Source organism: Anabrus simplex, chromosome 4 (assembly GCF_040414725.1).
Source record: "Anabrus simplex isolate iqAnaSimp1 chromosome 4, ASM4041472v1, whole genome shotgun sequence".
NCBI lineage: Eukaryota > Metazoa > Arthropoda > Insecta > Orthoptera > Tettigoniidae > Anabrus > Anabrus simplex.
In genome coordinates, this window is record NC_090268.1 from 404130691 (window position 1) to 404154552 (window position 23862).

General features: G+C 37.4%; 1 protein-coding gene across 2 annotated transcripts in view; it reads right to left on the bottom strand.

The window, feature by feature from the left end:
- Positions 1 to 1359: 1359 nt before the first annotated feature.
- Positions 1360 to 23862, bottom strand: part of Bdp1 (transcription factor TFIIIB component B'' homolog Bdp1) — a 153105-nt gene continuing 130602 nt past the window's right edge. For both annotated transcript variants that reach the window (XM_067145863.2, XM_067145861.2), the window contains exons 8-9: positions 14501 to 14620; positions 1360 to 4963 (exon numbers count right to left, since the gene is read on the bottom strand). In XM_067145863.2, coding sequence (XP_067001964.2) covers positions 4245 to 4963; positions 14501 to 14620 — 839 coding nt within the window. In that variant the 3' untranslated portion in view covers positions 1360 to 4244. The remainder of the gene's footprint in view (positions 4964 to 14500; positions 14621 to 23862) is intronic.

Below are 23862 nucleotides of genomic sequence, written 5' to 3' on the forward strand. Positions count from 1 at the left end.
AATATTTACTGGCTTTCTGCAATTATATGGAATTAGCTCTTGCTAATTCATTCTTTGATCATAAGGCTATTCAATGAAACACACTGGAGAGTAGGAGCATCAGATACATAACTAAGTAATCTCAAGAATTTTTGATGGTGCTGGTCTGCATTAAACTAAGCATCAATAGGCTTAATACACCGAGAGTGAAGTTGTCTACAGATGGAAAAGGGAGGGAGAATTTCAAGATCAGGAAATTAGAAGTCTTTGGAAATCAATTTTTTTCAATCGGTCTTACATCGCACCGACACAGACAGGTCTCATGGCGATGATGGGACATGAAAGGGCTAGGAGTGGGAAGGAAGCTGCCATGGCTTTAATTAAGGTACAGCCCCAGTATTTGCCTGGTATGAAAATGGGAAACCATGGAAAACCATATTCAGGGGTTGAAACCCACTATACGCTGAATGCAAGATCTCAGCTGCACGCCCCTAACTGCACAGCCAACTCTCTCGGTGAAGTCAAATATGACCAATGGTTAATTCATTTATGTCACTTCATACAGTTTGTAATTTTCATTAAACATTAGTATAAGCCAAAATTTCATTTTGCCTCTGCTTTATTTTTTGACTGTCTGGCTCCATTGGTAAATGGATAGCATGCTGGCCTTTGGTCACAGGGGTCCCAGATTCAATTCCTGGCAAAGTGGGGAATTTTAACCATAATTGGTTAATTCCACTCACAGAGGGGTTGGGTGTACATGTCGTCTTCATCATCATTTCATCCTCATTAAGATGCACAGGTCGCCGAAGGGCATCAAATTAAATGACCTGCAACTGGCAAGCCAAACTTGTCCTTTTACACTCCCGGCACTAAAAGCCATACACCATTTAATTTCATTTTTTGTTTCCCCAGCATTCTTCATCTTACATTTACCATATGAAGACTGAAGATCTATGAATGATTTATGATCCCATGATGAGGCTAGCAAACGGAAATGAGATAGCTGGGGCCTAAAAAGAAATAGTTTTAAAGGAATTACGAGAGAGTCATGATATATGGAGGGGTAAGCTTGTGAAGATTTGTCCTTGATCCTTTTCTTTTAATTTTTTTGCTATTTGCTTTACGTTGCACCGACACAGATAGATCTTCTGGCTATGATGGGACAGGGAAGGGCTAGGAGTGGGAAGGAAGTGGCCGTGGCCTTAATTAAGGTACAGCCCCAGCATTTGCCTGGTGTGAAAATGGGAAACCACAGAAAACCATCTTCAGGGCTGCCGACAGTGGGGTTCGAACCTACTATCTCCCGAATACTGGATACTGGCCGCACTTAAGCGACTGCAGCTATCAAGCTTGGTCTTTTAATGTCTGACCAGGTATCTTCTTTCTGTTACACTCAAACTGACCTATGTTATCAATTTTAATTCATCTACATCTATTGTTTCTCAACCTCCAGCAAGCATTACAATGGAAGAGGAATAGACCATATGTTTGAATATGTATCAAATACAGAAAGCTAGGAAGAATAGATTACATAAAGAGCAAACTATTTTTTTAACGATGATTTACTAGATGGAAATGCAATTAAGTACATACAAAAAAGAAAAGGTATCAAATGGAGCAAAATATTTGGTAAATCCTTTGACAAAGGAAAGAAATATTCTTACCTCAAAAGTCACATGTTTGTCCTCATGTTGAACAAGGGTTGTTCAATGGAAACATAGTTTGGCTCCATGCTAGCCTTTGATCCAAGGGCTCCCTACTTTGATTCCTAACCGGGTCAGGTATTTTAACTTTTGTTGGTTATTTCTTCTGGCTTGGGGATTAGATGTCTGTGCCATCTTCAACACTAGATTTCATCCTAGGCAAGGCTAGTAGTTATAGTACATGAACATGATTCGGAAATGTCCAGTGTATTTCGGAAGCCAGAAGTTACAACTGTACAAAAATGAGTAAACAGTCACGTTATACGGCCTCATTTAAGCTGTGTGTTATATAATTTGTGAAAGAAAATTGTGTAAGAGCAGCGAGTCATTATGACCTGTATCCATGTACGATTAAATACTGGAGAAACCAGTAATAAAACCTGCAAATCACGTCATGGGGTGCAGAAAGCAAAGTACAAGAATGTAGACAAAAAAGTGCTTCAAAGGTTCATCACAGAGACAAGATACAATTGTCATGTTATAACATAAGAAATGTTGCAGTCGTGGTCAAGCAGTATATTTTATCTGCCAAAAAAGTGACAAGTTACAGAGAGAACATATCAGCAAGTAATAAATACAATATTTTCCTTATTAGTTGAATAACTGCTTACAACACCACTCAGTGCCTGGGACTTAGAGGCGTACATGAGAACTAGAGAATTGACTGTTCCAATGCAAGGTGTTTTACCGCAGAAGTGAGTCAACTTAACACATTGCTGACAGGTCCCGAGTCTACTCGTGTTCGACTGGCCGAAGGCTGCTGATAGGTTACGAGTTAACTTGTTTTCGTGAGACTTGTACATTCAGTGACATCTGCTGGAACTTCTGAAACAAGCTAGCGGTCAAGGTGGATAGAATCTTAGTGTTGAAGGATTTATTTATTTTGTGCTACCATTACTTTTTGTTGTTCTTTTGTTTTACGGTACATGTTCTTAGTTTTCTGACCTCATGTTTACGTTGTTCAAAGAGCCATATGGTGGGTAAGATGGCGCTGCCCAGACTGACCACATGTTTAGATCCAGACAAAATATTAATGAGCTGTATGCGGATAATTATTCGGAATGCCCAAGTAACGTCGAGAATGTGAGGTCGATGTTCGAAGCTCTTCTGATGAAAGTGCGAGTAGTGATGCTGAAGATACACATCCTTCAAAACAACATGAAACCTGTATAAATTGCCGTGTGTCTCTTCACCAAAGTCATTGCTACACAACTTACCATACCGAAAAACATTATTAGGACTCCTTGAGAAGGTTTCCAGTATATGTTATCACAATCAATATAAAGTTAGTGAAGTCAGACTCATTTGATTCTATGCCTGTTCTTTCACATTAAGTTGCTCAGGAAATGGCCGGGCAAAGCGGACGGGCAAGGTGAGGAACATCCAGTCAGCAATGTATTAAAGTGAATTTACGCCCTTGTTACTTATCTTTTTCTGTCAATAGCTTTGAATAAATTCTTGTTTCATTAGTTATTTAGATAAATCATTATTGAATTCGAGATTGAACAATACATATCTTTCTGTATTTTAACACCCACCAAACCAACCTATTTTTTCATATGCATCATCATTTTAAAAGACAAGTGAATATGGTACCTGTTCTACATCTGTTCTCATAGCTAATGGTACAAACAGACACAGGGACATACAAATTTCATCTGCAGAAATTCTAGAAAGAGCCCAATGCCAACATCAGAGAGTCTTTGATTTTAAAACTCTTAACTGGCATCAATCTATCATGATTGAACCTGTTATGTTGAGAATGTGAGGGCAACAACTAGCCAACTGCACTACTGAAGTCAATGCAAATTCTCGCAAACAAACAAACTGAACAAAAAGACCTTGTATCAAACAAGCAACATATTGAAGAAACTGAACTTCTTACTGCATAATCTGCCCATTAGTCACAACACAGGCAAAAATCAAACTTGTGATCTTTTCCTTAGATATATCTCTGAACTGTACAAACACAAAAAAAAATTTGCAACAGATTTATGTAGGAAAATATATTCTATTATTTATAACCTTATACTGATTCAGTGACACAATCTCCCTGTCTACTAAAAAGGATCTGATATAGCCTACTTCCAAGAGAATGCTGCTAGAATATGGAGCATGAAATTCATGATAAATAAAATGCTATATATAAAGAATCCAAAAGAACACAAACAAGGCTTATCCCTAAATGAACATCCATGATTAGGCTAATCCGCAGCATACAAACTGCTGCCAGTGTTCAAGTCATAAAGTTTGAACTACTCTCTACACTCTTAAGGTCAGTCATGAAGTATATTCTACCGAGTTCCAGTGAGGGCAGTTGACTTTTATAGACTACTGGATCGGTACTTCCCTTCTATATTGGGATTTATACTCTTCAGTGACAAATAGTAGTATATATTAAATAATATAAATACATACTATTCTTGTCCTGGAGTACCTAAGACCTCTCAACATACGTCTGCCCAAATTCTAGCTCTGAAATAGCTATTAAACAAGGTTATTAACCACCAAGTGCAAGCAGTAAAATACAACACAGAGGTATCACACTGATAACAAGAACTACCCAGGTTTGTCCACCTCTGTTACTACAGCCTCAGACACCTCTTCCGACTGTTGGCTTGAGGATTCCATTTCTAATGCAGGAGAAGGACCAACTGGCATTTGAATGGGTGCAGTTGGACCTACCATGAACACATTCACTATCTGATGACCTGGATTGTCGGGAGACTCTGTTGTCAGAACCACAATCGAACCAGGTTCTAGATTCTTCAGAGAACTTGCAATGTCAATGAAAGGTGGATTTACACCTTCTCGTCTTTGTACAGTTTCGCAAGCATCCTGACATCTCTCCCGCCTGGCCCAGTTGGTGTTGTACTCTTCCTGTGTGATGTCTGTAAGGATGCGAGGTTTTGAGATGCGCCCTGAACGTGTAACCTGAGGCAGTCTAATCATTTCGGCATCACTCTCACCATTACCCGAACCTGAATCTGAAGTGTTTCCTCCGAAGGCATCAACGCCATTTGCCAGAGAACTGTAATCACTCTCATCACCAGACAAATCTTCAGCATTAGATTTCTTCTTCTTTGTTTTCTTCTTCTTCAGTTTCTTCTTCCTCTTTTTCTTTTCTCTTTCCTTTTCTTTTTCCTTCTCTTTTTCCTCGGCCTTTTCAGAAATCGGGTGCTCCTCCTCATCAGATTTATTTGACTGTAATTCTGACCCTTTTCGCTTGTTACGAGTAACACCAGTATCATCTTCGTCCAATGAGCGACCAAATGCCCCTGGAATAATACAAATTCCATCAACAATACAATGGATTAACAGAAGTGAAAGCAAACAATCTTTTGCATCTTTGCCATGTGAATGAAGTAAACTGTCAGAATTCCTTCAGTTTTTCAAAGAACTTGGTTTGAACTTGGGAATCACCTGACCGTTACTCTATTGATTGATAATCTCCATCACCAGATGGATCACTTTGGGCTAGTGGATTCTGAGCAGTAACTGATGTCGCCGTCTCTGCTCCAAGTCAGATGCTTCATGTTTACACCTCCCTGAGTTGCAGGATAAACAATACACGAGGTGGAATATAAATGAAAAACTACTTGGAATACAATAGTGCATAGTGAGCCATCTGGTGGTGAATGAGAGTACTTTTGGATCAACAGAGCAATAGTCGAGTGATTTTAAAGTTCAAACTGTCATTAATAAAACATCTATATACTGTTAGGTTCTTCAGTTTGTCAAAATTAATCTATGATTAAATAAAATTTTTAAAAAACCTGGGGAAAAATTTAACAACAGATTATACCACAATAATAATAATTAAATTAATGTTGTAATGGTCCACCTTTTCAATACTACAACACGCAATATTTTTTAATTACATTACTAAACTAGGGACTAATTTCGGCCTTGGCTGGCCATCTTCAGCCTTAATGTAATACATCTAAAAGCTAAACAAATGTACAAACACACAATTGACATTAACATCTTTACCCAGTCACTGGAACGAATGTAATTAGTCAAACAAATAGAGGAAACTGCGAAGCATGAAGTTATAACACGAAAAATCGAACACTTCATAACCTTAAAAGGCCAAAATATTCGAGGAACGCCAACTTTGTGAACAAAGAACAACTCACGTGGTCAAGGAATATAGGTTAAAAAACAACGAGTGAACGGACCGGAGCAAAGAATTTGCGGAGCAGAGCCTGTCAACACCTAAGATTCACAATTCAAACGGAAGAACTGTTATTCTGTCTTTAAATTCAATTCCAATAACACAAACATCACACAGTTAAAAATACCAATCATATCAAAGAATGAGTTATCGACTATCGTAGACTTGCCTTCGATCCATGCGAACCATAGATTGTACAGAAGTGGAGTGATTAGTAATAATATAAGATATTTATTTTAACATCAACCTATTCAATACAGTACAAGATGTTAACGTATTAGTTAAACATCATTAAAATAGTTGAGACATGTTTCGCCCCTTCTGTGGGGCATCATCAGTCATATCAATACCTCAAAATTCTACCAGACGTCTGGTTGGATATTATAAAAATATGTTGCATGAGTGAATACATTTAAAAATATTTACAAAATCTTATCATTGACAAAATATCAAGTTGATTAAAAAATGTTACACTAGTGAACACGTTGGTGAGCTTTCACTTTAAACAAGGGTGTCAAATGTACAGTATTGACAATAATGGTAGTTTAAAGTCTTGTTTGATGTTAAGTTCAAAGACAGTTTAAAATTTATATACAAAAAATTGGGAATGAATGCAGAATGCAATATAATTTACAATTACTGTACACGTATTTTACATTGTAAAATGATGTGGAAAAGCATTCCAAATTTGTATTAATTTCCAAAAAAGTTAATTATTTGACCTCAATATTACGTTCCTGATGTAGTCTAATCAGAATTAGCTTCAAAATATGAAATTTTGTTTATGACCAGCTCATGTGAAAAATGTTGCCTTAAGTCATAATTCAACTTGGATGTCTATGTAGACTAACTGTATTTTAGACTCAAACAAAATAGTTCGCCGAAGTACCCATGGGCTAATCACCTCCATTGGACACACTCTATGAAGACGGAGTGCCTCGTGCATGTAAACAACAGTTGAATATTTGATTCAAAATGAACCTATGTTGAAAGAATTTGAAATAATTGGCTTGAATGAGGGCGGTTGAAATGTCATTAAATCTTCCCAATTGACCAGTATTTTTAAGTTTTTCCGTGTGTTTCTGTTGTTGAAGTATGAGATGTCAGTTTACTGGTTGAATGGACGACAGTCGGAAAGTTGTGCGATGTAATTAATATTGAGCTGTCTTACGTATGTGAAAATCTTAAGTGTTATTGGGCTGCTACCTTATTGCTAAGAGGTTTGTGAAGCACTGTACTTCAACAACAGAAACACATGGAAAAACTTAAAAATACTGGTCAATTGGGAAGATTTAATGACATTTCAACCACCCTCATTCAAGCCATTATTTCATATTCTTTCAACATAGGTTCATTTTGAATCAAATATTCAACTGTTGTTTATATGCACTAGGCACTCCGTCTTCATAGAGTGTCCAACGGAGGTGATTAGCCCATGGATACTTCAGCGAACTATTTTGTTTGAGTCTAAAATACAATTAGTCTACATAGATATCCAAGTCGAATTATGACTTAAGGCAACATTTTTCACATGAGCTGGTCATAAATCACATACAAAATTTCATATCTTGAAGCTAATTCTGATTAGACTACATCAGGAAAGTAATATTGAGGTCAAATAAAAAAACTTTTTTGGAAATTAATACAAATTTGGAATGCTTTTCCACATCATTTTACAATGTAAAATACGTGTACAGTAATTGTAAATTATATTGCATTCTGCATTCATTCCCAATTTTTTGTATATAAATTTTAAACTGTCTTTGAACTTAACATCAAACAAGACTTTAAACTACCATTATCGTCAATACTGTACATTTGACAGCCTTGTTTAAAGTGAAAGCTCACCAACGTGTTCACTAGTGTAACATTCTTTAATCAACTTGATATTTTGTTAATGATAAGATTTTGTAAATATTTTTAAATGTATTCACTCATGCAACATATTTTTATAATATCCAACCAGATGTCTGGTAGAATTTTGAGGTATTGATATGACTGATGATGCCCCACAGAAGGGACGAAACATGTCTCAACTATTTTAATGATGTTTAACTAATACGTTAACATCTTGTACTGTATTGAATAGGTTGATGTTAAAATAAATATATTATTACTAGATTCTTTCAATACGGAAAAAATTATTTTATTACTTAGTGGAGTGATTATCAAATGTTAACGTTTCAAATTTTTGTCCGTGAAGTCGTAAATTGACACCGTCCATCCATAAAATCGTAAAATGCTGCAATTTCCATAAATTTTATGGATAAACCGTAAAAGTTGGCAGGTATGACAAGGTCATTAACCAACTCCAGTCCCTTTAATCAACCTGTGAGGTGCACTTGATTTCATCTAAAGTTTTAGAAAATTTGGGTCCTTTTAAAAACGCAGGAATTTTACTATGTTTGTAAGGTGGAAAGCTAAAAATGTCCTCTTGTCGAAAATTTAAGATTTAGAGTTTATGCTATTTTCAAATTCACCATTAAATTCTGAACAACTTAAGCCAATTTTATATTTTCATCACAAAAATTGAGCGAGTTATGGCAGTTTGAATATTTTTGATGGAAATACGCTATCTTCAGTAACCAAGCTTAAAAATTTTAGAATCTCATCATCGTTTATTTTTTTTTTTTCAGTTCAAAAAACTTTTAAAAGGAAAATGGCAGACAAGACTAAAACACGTCTCGAAAGTGCTCTAAAATGCTTAGTGAATATTGCTGAAGAAGGCGGTTATCTGAAGAAGGAAGCTAAAGAAACCATGCATAAAGCTGTAAGTGACATTAGAAATCTTTTTACAGAACTGCGATTCGCCCTAGATGATAAATGTCAGTCGAATAAGAATCAACAGAATGAGGTTGGAATAGACAAACCAACGAATACAGAGGGAGAAGATAGTCGACCTACGGGACAGGTGGCAGCATCTACTGGCCCAGCGCACGAAGTCAAAGAAACCCAAATATTATTGACAATGTCTATCGGACAGCAATATAATCATGACATTCAGATGACATCTCTCGACCAAACACACAAAGTCTGTGTAGATTCCAAGATGGAAGATGTGATTACACAAAATTTAACACAGAGGTTAAAAACTATGATGGAAAGTCTCTCGAATAATATAAGACATATGATCAAAGAAGAAATTATAAATATAACTAAGCCAAAATCTGTGGGAGAGCAACAAATTGTCTTGGAACCTACAGTATACCCCAAGAAAATCCAAGGAATGACAATGACCTATGGTCAGATATCGCTGCCAAACCCCCCCATATCGAAACTCTGGGATAACAGTAAGAGAATGATGATCACAACAATCGTGGGCACAAGAAAGTCCGAATGTGGAAATGATAAATCCCAAACAGATAAACTGCAAGTCGCAGGTCGTACAGCTTGATTATATATAGGAAAATTGCACCAAAATACAGCCGAAGAAGCGGTTAAAAAGCACATCTCCAACTTACATGTAGCCAATATATTAGAATGTGAAGAACTCCAAACTAATGGCACGCTTAAAGCCTTTAAAGTGGTGATCCCACTGCAAGACTTACCAAAAGTCAACATAGCGGAAGTGTGGCCAGAGGGAGTCATCGTACGACGCTACCATATTTTTCGTTCCCAAGGAGCAGGAGCCAGACTCCCGGCTTAATCCGCTTCTATGGAATGTGGAAGGACTGAAAAGCACTCTAGCGCTATCTACCTATGATCTTTTGCATAAACAGGACATATTAGTCCTCGTAGCAACTCTAGCAACCAAAGCTTGGAAATAAACGGATTCTACTCGCAACATATACCAGTGACGCAAGGACCGAGAGGATGGCCAAAACAAGGAATCTCCTGCTTCTTCGAACCAAAAATGGGAAAAGTGCTAAGGACACATCAGGATCAAGACACACTTGTGATAAATTTAGAGAACCTTTCTACAATAGCCATATACCTTGAACTATTAACGCCAATAGAAGACTTAGTAACAACCATTATGATTGCCTTAAGACATGCAACACCAGGACGAAACATTATTATAGCTGGAAATCTGAACTAAAGATTAGACGCTACAAATCACAGAATAAATGAACTGTTAGATATGATGATAGAGGAAGGATTCATCCTGGTCAACCAGGCGGATGAACGAACGTACTTCACACACTCAGGATGTAGTACTATTGACTTAATATTCTATAAAGGACCTAATATTACATTGAATAATTATATAGAATGTTATTCAGCAGATGAGACACCCCTAAAGAAGCATTGCCCGGTTGTGGCCAATTTTTCCATTCCACATGCGATGAACAGAATTAAAACCACAGAAATCAAAGTCTCATGACAGCTAAGAAACTGTGTATTAAGACGGAAGAAGAATGGAAAGAATTCTATAATCACATAGACAGAAATGACAGTGATTCGTTTGCCATGACACTGGAAAAACCGATTCAGTCTGCTATGGTATACAATCAAAAGAAAAGAGCTCGCGAATGGTTTGACGCAGAATGTTATAAAAAGAGACAGATTACCCTTCTTGCGCTACATAAAACCAAATCCAGCCATAGTTTAGAGGATATAAAATCCTATAGTCAAATCGGAAATGAATATAAAAATCTACTGAAGATTCTAAAAAAGGATTACATGGAAAAGGAAGCAACAAACATTGATAAAACCAACACTGCATATGAACCGATCAATGTGAAGAAATGCCTAGCGGAATCTGAACCCTTCACGACAGAAGAGGTATACGAGACAACATCTCTAAAAGATAAGAAGGCGCCAGGTCCAGACGGTATATATATTGAACATATCAAAGGCTCAGTTAGCTTATTACTTCAAGCAGTCACAGATATGTTAAACCTATGCTTAAAAGAGGGCAACATACCAGAAATATGGAGGATCTCGACTATTAAGATACTATTTAAGGGGAAAGGCAATCAACTGGACCCAAACTCCTACAGGGGAATTGTCCTGGAAAAATGCATATTGAAGATACTCGCAAGCATTATCACAAAGCAAATTTCTAAGGAAGTAGAACACAGGATTTCAGACCAACAATTCTGTTTCCGAAAAGGCAGGAGCACTCTCCATGCCATTAATAACTTAATGGATGATATAGAAGATACATTAAGGCATCCTTAAGGAAAATTCAATGTAATCTTCGCAGATTATACCAAAGCTTTCGATACAGTAAACAGACGTATCTTAATCTCAAAACTGGAAAGAATAACAGGAAATGATAAGATCACTGCACTGATCCATAACATGATGACAGCCAATTTCACTCAGATCACAGATGGCGTAACCACATCGAAAACAATAACTCAGACCAACGGCATCCTACAGGGAGACCCATTAAGCCCCCTACTCTTTAATGTCGCCACATACGATGTTGTACAGATGATTAGACAAGAGACGGAAGACATAAAAATCTACATATATGCGGACAACATGGCCACTGAATCGAATTCCACCTAAAACCTGCAAAGAGCCATAAACCAACTTGAGAAGTGGCCACAGGAAAACAAAATGGAAATTAACACCGAAAAAACTATACAGATGACATTCCGCAACGGAGGTCGAGAAGCTGCGGAGGACAGGATATATCTAGGACCGAAACCTATTGTGACAGTCAAACAGCTTCAAATACCTGGGAGTAACTCTGCAAACCACCACCAGATCTTTCAAAATACATGTGAAATCCCGTGCAGCATCTGCCACAAAAACAATTTTTGACATCAAAGAATTATCCAGATTATCATTAGCAAACGCAATGGCCTTATTCAAAGCAAAAATAGCTCCCATCGCAACATATGGAATAGATATTATTTGGTATAAGTTAAGTCTAAAAGATTTAATGACTTTGGAAGCAGTTAAATCAAGATTCTTGAAAGCCACTATAGGTGGTTCGAAACACACACAATCGAGGCTAGTATACGAGCTCGCAGGAGAACTGTTCTTTATAGAAGAACTGCGTACGAAACTCCCATCTACCGACAGCTCGAATAAACTGCTCCTTGAAAGACAAAAGAAACGAAGAGAAATTTGGATGGCCTTTTATACTACAGAAGCCATGGTAAATAGATCCTGGGCCAACACGAATAAAGACTTCCGACACTTGGTGACCTCAATAGCTGTGCATGGGCACCACCACAAAAGTATGCAAGAACAAGCATTTTCACGATCCCGGGAATAACTGTATATGCGAGCTGTGCAATCAACCTTGTGATCGTTACCACATGACCACTTGTAAAGAACAAGTAATACCCCTGGTAGACATTGTGCTTAATTAGAATGTGTACAACCAAAATGCGGGGTTTAAAATGTATCGCCAAAACTCATGTAACTTATGTAACATATATACACAACTTGTGCATTTCTTAATAATAAAAACTTTTAAAGTGATAAAAGCAAGAGCTTGCACAGAACAAAGTAAGCTATAAAAATCAACAAAAAACGGAATGTCAATATTTTTTACCATAATGCCTCATTTTGTTTGAATGTGCTGAAAATTTTCCGAAGGAGGTCTCTTTTAGTTTTCTGCCTCACGTACATTAAAAAAAAATTACATCACAATACTGCTTCATTGCATTTCTAAGGATATTAAATTAACCAAAAACATATTTCTGGAATGGTTCATGATGTGGGTTACTGTAGTCACACCCTAGGTCATGAACCATGGACAACGGCTGAGTAGCGTTACCATCTTGTGCTGTGCGAATGCTAATGGCGACCATAAATTAAAATTAGCTGTTGTTGGTAAAGCAACAAAATCTGCGTTCCTTCAAAAAAACAGTGATGAAATATTTTCCAGTAGATTATTGAAAACCTTCAACCTGTTTTCCAGACTTTGACCGGGTCAGGGATGTAATAAATGAATCATATATAGGTTATTAGTACGATGGGGTCGCCACTCCCAAAGTGATTTATTAATGACTAATAGATGCTATGAAATGATAATGGAAAGTGTTGCTGGAATGAAAGATGACAGGGAAAACCGGAGTACTCAGAGAAAAACCTGTCCCGCATCCATCTCGTCCAGCACAAATCTCTCACATGGAGTGACTGGGATTTGAACCACGGTATCCAGCAGTGAGAGGCCGACGCGCTGCCGTCTGAGCTACGGAGGCTCAATCCAGTAGATTATTGTCATGACAAATCTGCATGACATGCGATATTTTCAGGACTTGGTTCCATAATAAGTTCGTTCCGCTGGTTCGAGATTTCTTGGTGCCCAAAGGCTCGCCATTAAAGGCTGTCCTTTTTATTGATAATGCATCCTCTCAACCTGTTGATAAGAGTTGAAATCAGAGGATGGAAACATTTTTGTTTCCTATCTGCCACCTAACATAACTTCATTAATTCAGCCGATGCACCAAGACATCATTGCAACCTTTAAAATACATAAGCGAGAATTGCTAGGCCTCTTACTTTCTGAAGAAATGTCGATGCCCGAGTTCTGGAAAAAACTCAATCTTAAAGAAGCGCTTTATCTTGCTTAGAAATCATGGGATCTAGTAACCGCTCAGAACATCACTCGGTCGTGAAGAAAATTGTATGTTGATGTTGAAGAGCTCGCCGACGATTTTCATTGGTTCACTGATGAAGATGAAAATGAGAGATCGATCATCAAAGAAATCCTGAAGACTATTGAAAAAAATTCATCCTGAAGAAGTGGATGAAAGTAACATTGAGGAGTAGCTTCACACCGACGATGTATTGCCTCGGCATCACATTTTAACTGATGACGAAATAGTAAATAAAAGCACGAAAGGGAACTCGGCAGTCAGCTGTGAAGTGACGAGTGAAAGTAAGGGATATGGGGAAGAAGAGTGTTTCACAAAAAATCTTCAGACCGCACTGGAGTCGGCTGAAGCATTAATGGAATTCTTGGAGCAAGAGGACGATACAGATTTTTCAGACATTCTTGTAATTACAAAGCTCAGAAAGGACATAAAGAAGAAAATAAGTTGTAGGAGAATGCAAAAGAAAGTAACGCCTTTTTTTTTTTTTTTTAGCTTAAATGACACCAAGTAAATTAATTATTTATGGTCTGCTGGTAATTTTTGTGAATATTTAGTATGTATTGTTGTAGCTTTGACTACATTTTGGTTTTAAAGAGGGTTTAATGCACTGCATTTTAAGGTTATACAGTATGTATTTTATGTATTTTAAAGGCCATTATAAAATTAGTAGTATGGATTATCCAGGTTTTTTTTTTTTTTAACCACTCACCCCTTCCCCAGGCATTAGAACGGATAATACCGGGCGAGTTGGCCGTGCAGTTAGGGGCACGCGGCTGTGAGCTTGCATCTGGAAGATAGTGGGTTCGAATCCCACTGTCGGCAGCCCTGAAGATGGTTTTCCGTGGTTTCCCATTTTCACACCAGGCAAATGCTGGGGCTGTACTTGAATTAAGGCCATGTCCGTTTCCTTCCAACTCCTAGGCCTTTCCTATCCCATCGTCGCCATAAGGCCTATCTGTGTCGATTCGACGTAAAGCAACTAGCAAAAAAAAAAAAAAGGATAATCGAGGTTTTACTGTAGATGCAAACATGAAGGCCTCCCATTATCACCTCCAATTGTAATATTCTCATCCGTCCGAGAAGACTAATGACTACAGCAAACAAGCTTGCTTGTAAACGAAGATACAAACCTTTTCTGGTATCCTTTGTCTTTTTCTCTCCCTTCTGCTTGTTTCTGTCTATCTTATTAGTTGTATTAGTTGTATTAGTCATATCTTCTACAGCTTTATTTTCTTCATTTTCAAGAGCTTCTGAAATGAACAAAACAAGAACACATGTAGAACACTTCACATACAAACATGTTAATTTTTTCTACATATAATTTAATTAAATATAACAAAAAATCAAAAGTCATACAAGTGTGTTCCAAGTTATGGTATAATAGACAAGCTAGCTTGTAGTTTTACATGATAGTTGATATCGTGAAAACAGCCACGGGACCTCCAGTTTTATGTGGAATCCAAACCACAGGGATGTAACTTTTCATTTTAAAAATCCCACTTACATTGGTCAGAATTTTGAGAAAATACCCAGTAAAAAATTTAAAGGGAATCTGACACCTGGGCAACAGCCCTAAATGAAGATCAATGATAAATGATCGACCGACTGACTGGCTGGCTTTGGAGACCTTTCACAGACTATCAAAAATCAGCTTAACAAGGTGACAGGTCATTTACTTTTTATTTAGCATAAGGCTTTTAGAGCCAGGAGTGTCTGAGGAGAGTATCGAGTGAAAATATGGGTGTGCCCATACATAAATATCTTTGGTGATTGGCCAAGAAAATAATATAATATTGTGATGAGATCTGAGGTTGTGGGAGGCCGACAGAAGGTGACAACATGGGCAGGGCCAGCAGTGAGCAATATAGCTGCCCTAACAAATTGTTGGCTGCATTCCTTCAAAGATGCTAAAAGCTGGCTTACACCGGATAGGCACCCACAATGATCTCTACGTGGAAACATATATTCTTTTTATGGAATTTTCTGTTGGCCTATACAAAGAGCCAAGCTGGGGGACGCAAGTTAGTCTTGAGTCAGTCACAAGTGAGTGCATGTCAGTCTTGAGTCAGTCTAATGCATAAGCAACAAGCGTGTAAATCAGATGGTCTTGGCTCCACGAACTTCAGAGCGTTATGTGAGTTAAGTTCTTGAGCTCAGCGGTGCTGTGGAGTGAACTGCTCTGAGGACAACAATGCACTACAAGAAGCCCTGTTGGACGGCAAGAGTTCAACGCACCAAGAGCTGTGGGTTTGGTCAATTTTGAGAGTACAAACTGCATTAAGTGCAGTTGTAAACAATCATAAACAGTAGTTTAATAAATGTAGTCAATGGTAAAACATGTCGCATCTCCAAGCAGACATTTTAGTTTCAAGGACTCTGACAACTGCAGCAATATTTTAAAAACCAGTGGTAAGATCAGTGCAAAACACAACCTAGTTAGCAGGAGTGACTATGGTAATCATAGCAATGATTTTGATAACTAGTAGAGTAAAAGACAATCGAGAAGATATTGAAAAAAATCATGTATGTATATAATGAGCAGAATTGGAAAGTAACTGAGTAAATGTAATCAGATTACTTGTAATAAATACTATTTTAGTAATTTTTACATGTAATCACTATCTTTTTAAGTGTAACTTTTACTCTGTAACCATACAAAAGTATGATCACTCGATTTTAGGTTATTTTTGTTAAATAATTTATAATACAAAGTAGTGAAAATAATGAGTTTGTTAAATTTAGATTTAAGAACATAGTGTTACAAGAAGAATCTGTAGTTAGGGAATACTGAATATGTATATCATTATATTGTTGAAAATACTTCAAATATTTTGGAAGTGAAACAATGCAAGATGCAAGGTTGGATAAGGAAATTAGCAGAAGGCTACAAGTGGGAAATACATTCTACCAGAATGTACGGAACCTGGTGTGGAAGAGAAAATGTAAAGAGATAATGTACAAGATGTACCAGTGTTCTCCCTACGACCTTTTTAACGGGCACACCGCCCTGCTCTTTTTACAGACTACCTGGCTAACATAAGCTAGATGTATGTTTTAGTTACATAATAATAAGTCATAATATTTGAGTCAATGGGTGCTCCAAATTATAATGTAAATACTGTAAAACTGTTTATTTAAATGATAAATCTTTGTTATTGTCAGCATAACTGCATCAATTACATCAGACTTTAAATATTTAGCTTGACTCAAACGTGGTGTCGTGCGTGAGCGGTGTCTGGTATTGCAACCGAGCACTCGATTCCCACAAACCTGTATGGTACTCCACAGGAACTGAATGGTATGCCCCAGTGTTCCATGATTAAGAATGAGCAGTGGAACAATAGTAGTTCAAAATACTCCTATGTCTTGTTTGTGACAATAACACTAAAATAGTAAATATTTAGCTGTCTGATGTCATTCTTAATGCCCTCTGTGGATCAGTGGTGGAGATAGCGGCACAGGCGATCGGATTTTTGAAGGGCGGAACAAATTCTATTCGACATTCCATGTCGTATGATGTTGGCATGCAAAAAACTCTGATAACACATTTGGAGTTTATCCGACAAAATCACTAAAACTCTGCCTTAGACACCCAAGAGAGATTCGGCCTACTCTGCCATCTAGTAGGCCTTTTTATTATTATTATTATTATTATTATTATTATTGCCCTGAGGGGAATAAATTGAAATTTTATCTAATTCATATTTTACGTAGTATTCCCCACCCAGCTACTCATTCTTACCACACCCGGTTCACAAACATTTCTGCATCAGAGACTTAGACTTTGACAGCAAGAAATGAGAGAGCGCTATTTTCATATCAGCCTCTAGACAGCCAATCCAAAGGCCCCGATTTTGAATGAGGGTTTTTTGTTTGTTTGTTGTTTTTTTGCTAGTAGCTTTACGTCGCACCGACACAGGTAGGTCTTATGGCGACGATGGGATAGGAAAGCGCTAGGAACTGGAAAGAAGTGGCCATGGCCTTAATTAAGGTACAGCCCCAGCATTTGCCTCATGTGAAAATGGGAAACCATGGAAAACCATCTTCATGGCTTCCAACAGTGGGATTTGAACCCACTATCTCCGAGATGCAAGCTCACAGCAGCGCGTCCTTAACCACACGACCAACTCGCCCGGTGAATGAGGTTGCACTGAATGAGAGATGCTTAGAGATGAGTCAGGGTGAGCATAGCTACTAGTGAACTTTCAGAGACGCTACAGCCAAGTGGAGCAAGTTAGAAATGCAGGGAAAGTGTCTGGAGGAAACGGAAGCGGTGTTATCCAGGAATTAGGTTAAGGCAGATGTTGAGGAAAGTAGAAGAGAAGGATGAGGGAAAGGAGAAGGTGGTAATGTTTCACATAGGTACCAACAACATAAGGCAAGCAGGTATAAGTACCAACATAGCTGGGGATGTGTGGAATCTGGTATATGCAGCACAGGTGAAGTTTACGGAAGCAGAGATTATTATCAGCAGAATACTGTGTAGGAGGGATACTGACTGGAAGGTGATTGGGGATTTAAATGAGACTATGGAGTGTGTTTTGGAGCATGAATACTCCCCCCCCCCCTCCTACCATTCTTATTCTATCTCTACGATACACACTCCAGTTCCACGAGGACGTTTCTGCATACATGCGACCTATGGCTCTGAAACCTGGACTCTATTAAAGGCTGATAAGAAAAGAATAGATGCAGTTGAAATGTGGTGCTGGTGTCGAATGTTACGAATTCCCTGGACTCACAGGTTAACAAATGAAGTTCCCAAGAGATCTGAAGAAACCATCAGTCTAGAGAAAATGATCGCAAAAAGAAGATGTAGTTGGATAGGTCATTTACTCCAGCAATCATCATGCTGCACCACACAGCTTGAAGGGAAACTGGAAGGAAAGACTAGAGGAGGACGACCAAGAACAGGGTTCCTTGATGGCATTAAAAGGCGACGTTCATTCCAACTAATCAAGCAGCTGGCTCGGGATAGAAGGTCGTTGGATGAGGACAGCCATGCTACCCTCCAACCATCAGGTTGAGGAGAATGAGAGAGATGGAATGGGTATGTGGGAAACTGGGAGTAAGATTTCTAGATCCTAATGGGTAGGTAGGAGATAGGGATCTGTGCTCATACGGCCTTCACTTAAACCGCAGTGGTACATAAGTTAGGAAATTTGTTTAGAAGGGTTATAGGAAGGTACATTCAGGGAAATGGGGTGGTCTACAGAGCAGTGATAAGGGTACAGGATTCTGGAAGTCAAGTAGGGATGACATAAAAATGTTAGTATTAAACTGTAGAAGTATCGTAAAGAAAGGAATAGAATTAAGTAATTTAACAGATATATACTTACTAGATATTGTAATAGGAGTTGAATCATGGCTGAGAAATTATATAATGGATGCAGAAATATCCTCATGGAACTGTAGTGTGTATCGTAGAGATAGGATAAGAATGGTAGGAGGGGGAGTATTCATTCTGGCGAAAGAATTTGAAAGCTATGAAAAAGTTAAAAATGACAAACATGAAATTCTAGGTGCAAGGCTAACCTCTAAAGATAATAGGCAACTTGATGTCTTTGGTGTGTACAGACCGGGAAAGGTCAGCACTGACGCTGATTCAGAATTAGTTAAGATAATCAGGTATTGGGGAAATGATACAGAAAGGAGCGTGATTGTAGCGGGTGATCTGAATTTACCAAAAGTCAATTGGGAAGGTAATGCAAATGACAGGAAGCAAATGGCAAATAAGTTTATCTTGGAAAGACAGCTGATTCACAAAGTGATGGGACCAACTAGAGGGAAGAATATTCTGGATGTGGTGCTGGTAAAACCAGATGAGCTCTATAGAGAAACCGAAGTAACAGATGGTATTAGTGATCACAAAGCTGTTTTTGTCATAGTTAAAAATAAATGTATTAGAAGGTCTTAAAAGGACTTAGGTAGTAGGGCCTACCACATGGCTGATAAAATAGGCATGAGGGAGTTTTTAAAAAGAAACTATGATCGGTAGAAAACGGTAAATAAAAATGTAAACAGACTCTGGGATAGGTTTAAAGCAATTGTTGAGGAATGTGCAAACAGGTTTGTACCTTTAAAGGTTGTAACGAATCGTAAAGACCCACTATATTGTAACAGAAGTAAAGAGACTAAGAAGGAGATGAATGTTGGAAAGGAATGGCTATGGAAGTAAGGAGAAATTGAAGGAACTAACTACAAAATTGAATCTAGCAAAGAAGTCAGCTAAGGATAACAAGATGGCAAGCACAAATGGCTGTCATAAATATTTTAGTGAAAAATGGAAGGATATGAATAGGGGTACTTTAAGGCAGAGGCAGGTTCCAAGAAGGACATTACAGGAATGCAAGGATCTTCGAAAGGCAAAAGTATTCAGTCAGCAGTATGTAAAGATTGTTGGTTACAAGGATAATGTCCAGATAGAGCAAGTGACTAATACTACAGAAGTATAAAAATTTACTTATGATAACAACATTTACAATAAGATGAAAACTAGAAAAGCAGCTGGAAATGATAAGATTTCAGGGGATATACTAAAGAAAATGGGTTGGGATGTAGTACCATATCTGAAGTACTTATATGATTGTTTGCATGAAGAAGCTATACTAATGAATGGAAAGTTGCTATAGTAACTCCAGTGTATAAAAGAGAGGCTGACTGACATAAAGCTGAAAATTACAGGCCAGTCATTTGACATGCACTGCATGCAAGATTTCGGAAAGCATTCTTTCTGATTATATTAGACATGTTTGCAAAATTAATAACTGGTTCAATAGAAGGCAGCATGGGTTTAGGAAAGATTATTCCACTGAAGCTCAACTTGTAGAATTCCAGAAAGATACAGCAGATATCTTGATTCAAGTTAAATGGACTGTATCGTGATTGTCCAATCTAAGGCATTTGATAGGGCAGATCATGGGAGACTACTGGTAAAAATGAGTGCAATTGGACTAGACAGACGAGTGACTGAATGGGTGGCTATATTTCTAGAAAATAGATCTCAGAGAATTAGAGTAGGTGAAGCTTTATCTGACCCTGTAATAATTAAGAGGGGAATTCCTCAAGGCAGTATTATTGAACCTTAATGTTTTCTTATATAAATAAACTAGCAATTACCCATGGCTTCGCTCGCGTGGATTTCGTAATTTGATCGAAGTAATCGTTCCTCTGAGTTGTACTAAGACATTATCTGAAAATTCCTAAAGTATAAAAACTCACCCATAAATTGAGTTGCATTTACCCCAGAAATTCTTTGTAAACCATGTTTGTGGTATTAACTTTTAGGGCTAAGACGACCATGCGACATAGAACTGTACATGTAAGAAACAGTCTTCTCTCAAGACGAAAAAATAAATACATGTTTTTTTATTTTTAAAGGGGATTCCAAATACCTATTCCCACATCTGTAACTTCTTCAGCTTTTGAGATATGCATAAGTAACCCCATAAAAAGAATTCAACCCCTTGATCAGTCCTACTTCCAACCCCATCTAAGTGTATTTTCCAAAAACAAAAATATATGTTTCTTTATTTTTAAAGGAATTTTCAAATACCAATTTTCATGTCTTTTACATCTTCAGTTTTTAAGATATAAGTATCCTCATATAAAATAATTCAACTATTTTTCACTTCTTTTCACCCCCCCCCCCCCCCTCGTGAAGTGCCTTCTCCGAAAACAAAAAGGTACATGTTCCTGTATTTTCAAAGGACTTCCCAAATACCAAGTTTCTTGTCTCTAACATGTTAAGATTTTGACATATAATGTAGATATACCAGTACTCATTTTAAAAATTCACCCGCTTTGTTACATGTAATTAATCTCATAATAGAACCTGCTTTTCCAATTCATTTCAGCCCCTTAAATGGATTTTCAGAAAACAAGAAAATACGTGTTTCATTATTTTTAAAGGACATTCCAAATACCAGTTTTCATGCCTGTATGCAACACCTTCAGTTTTTGAGATAAATGTATACTCAATAAGAATAATTCAACTTCTTCTTCTTGACTTCTTTCCAACCCTCTCCCGCTTTAAGTGGACTTCACAGAGACTTACAATAATTGAAAATGAAGCTGATTACTTGCAATTAAGTGGACTTTCCAAAAATAAGAAAATATGTGTTTCTTTATTCTGAAAGGAAATTATAAATACCAACTTCCACATCTGTAACAACTTAATTTTTTAAGATAAAGTATCCTCATAAACATATTTCAACTCCTTACTTATTTTTCAACCCCACACCCCCTACGTCGATTTTCCGGGGGGGAAACAAATGCGTGTTTCCTTATTTTAAAAGGAGATTCCAAATACTAATTTTCATATCTCAAACATCTTCAATTTTTCAGATATAAGTATCATCATAAAAGTACAACTCCTTTTTCACCCCCCCCTTTTCCTACCCATTAAGTCGATTCCCCCCTCCCCAAAAGTGCATGTTTCTTTATTTTTAAAGGAGATTCCAAATACCAATTTTCACGTCTTGAACATCTTTAGCTTTTGAGATATAAGTATCCTCCTACAAAGAATTCAACTAATTTTTCAATTAATTCACCCCCTTTAAGTGGATTTTCCAAACACAAAAGATTGTGTGTTTCTTTACTTTGAAGGAAAATTCCAAATACAAATTTTTATGTCTGTAACATCTTCAGTTTTTGAGATATAAGTACCCTCATGAAAAGAATTAAACTCCTTTTTCACTTCACCTCCGCCCGTTAAGTTGGTTTCCCCCCACCCAAAAAATGCGTGTATTTTTAAAGGAGATTCCAAATACCAATTTCCACATCTGCAACCTTCAGTTTTGAGATATAAGTTTCTCCAGAAAAAGAATTCAATTGCTTTACTTCCTTTCACACTCCCCACTCAAGTGAATTTTCTAAAAACAAACAGTACCCGTTTCATTAGAAGAGCTTCCGAATACCAATTATCACGACTGTAACACCTTCAGTTTTTGAGATATATGTATCCTCGTAAAACAAATTCATCTCAGTTTCCATCCCCCCTACCAAATTGATTCCCTCCCCAAATGCATGTATTTTTAAAGGAGATTCCAAATACCAGTTTTCACATTTGTAACATCTTTAGACTTTTTGATATTATCATACAAATAATTCAACTAATTTTTCCATTCTTTCACACACACACCCCCCCCTCCCCGATAAGGTTTTTTGCTGAAAACCAAAGAATACGAGTTTCCTTATTTTTAATGGAGATTCCAAATACCAATTTTCATGTCTGCAACATGTTAAGTTTTTGAGATATACTATAGATATTCTAATTTTAAAAATTCACCCCCTTTTTAGTTCCCCTCAAGTGGATGTTCCGAACAAAAAATATTTATGTTTCTTTACTTTTACAGGAAATTCCAAATACCAGTTTTCAAATCTGTAATATGTTACTGTCTGAGAATTTGCAGATATAGTCTTTTTAAAAATTCACCCCCGTTTGTCACTCCTGTTCACCCCATATTCATCGGATTATCCAAAAAGACAAAAATATGTGGGTTTTTTTTTTTCAAAGGAGATTCCAAATACCAATTTTTATGTGTGTAACATCTTAAGTTTTTGAGATATAAGTCTCCTCATAACAGGTGTTTAACCCCTTTTCCCCCTTTTTTCATCCTCTGCAATGGGGTTTTCCGAAAACAAAAAAATAAGTGTTTCTTTATTTTTAAAGAGATTGCAAATACCAATTTTTATGTCTGTAAACTTATAAGTTTTTGAGAAATGTATATCCTCATTTTAAAAATTCACCCCCCTTTCCACCCCCTTGGCGACAGAATATCCAAAAATCCTCCCTCAGTGAGCACCTACACTAATATAAATGTATCCCCAAAATGTCATTTCTTTATGTCCAGTAGTTTTGGCTTGGTGATGATGAATCAGTCAGTCAGTCAGTCAGTCAGTCAGTCAGGACATGTTATTTTATATACAGTGAAACCTCGGAATGCGAGTAACTTGGCCTACAGGTGTTTTGCAAGACGAGCAAACATTTAAAATAAATTGTAACTTGATAAGCGAGTGAGATTCCGCAATACGAGCGTCATGTGTGCTTGCGTTTTCCTCTCCCCTGTGCCTTTGTTGAATGGATGAACGTGGTCTTTAGTCCTGCAGTGAAGAAAATAATCTGCCGCTCAAAGTGTTGCTGGTTATGGACAATGCTCCTGCTCATCCTCCAGGCTTTGAGACCTTGAGGACAACTTACTGACTGGAGGAATTCAAGTTCGTTAAGGGTAAGTTTCTTCCTCCCAACACTACTCCAGCCTATGGATCAGCAAGTCATTTCAAACTTCAAAAAGCTATACACCCAAGCACTAATTCAGCGATGCTTCGAAGTGACCGAAGGAATAAACCTTACCCTCCGTGAGTTTGGGAGAAATCATTTCCCTATCATGAACTGCCTGAAGATCATTGATAAAGCCGGGGATGGAGTCACCAAGAGAACTCCACTTCCGCTTGGGGAAAGCTGTGGCCTGACTGTTTTTGGACGTGACTT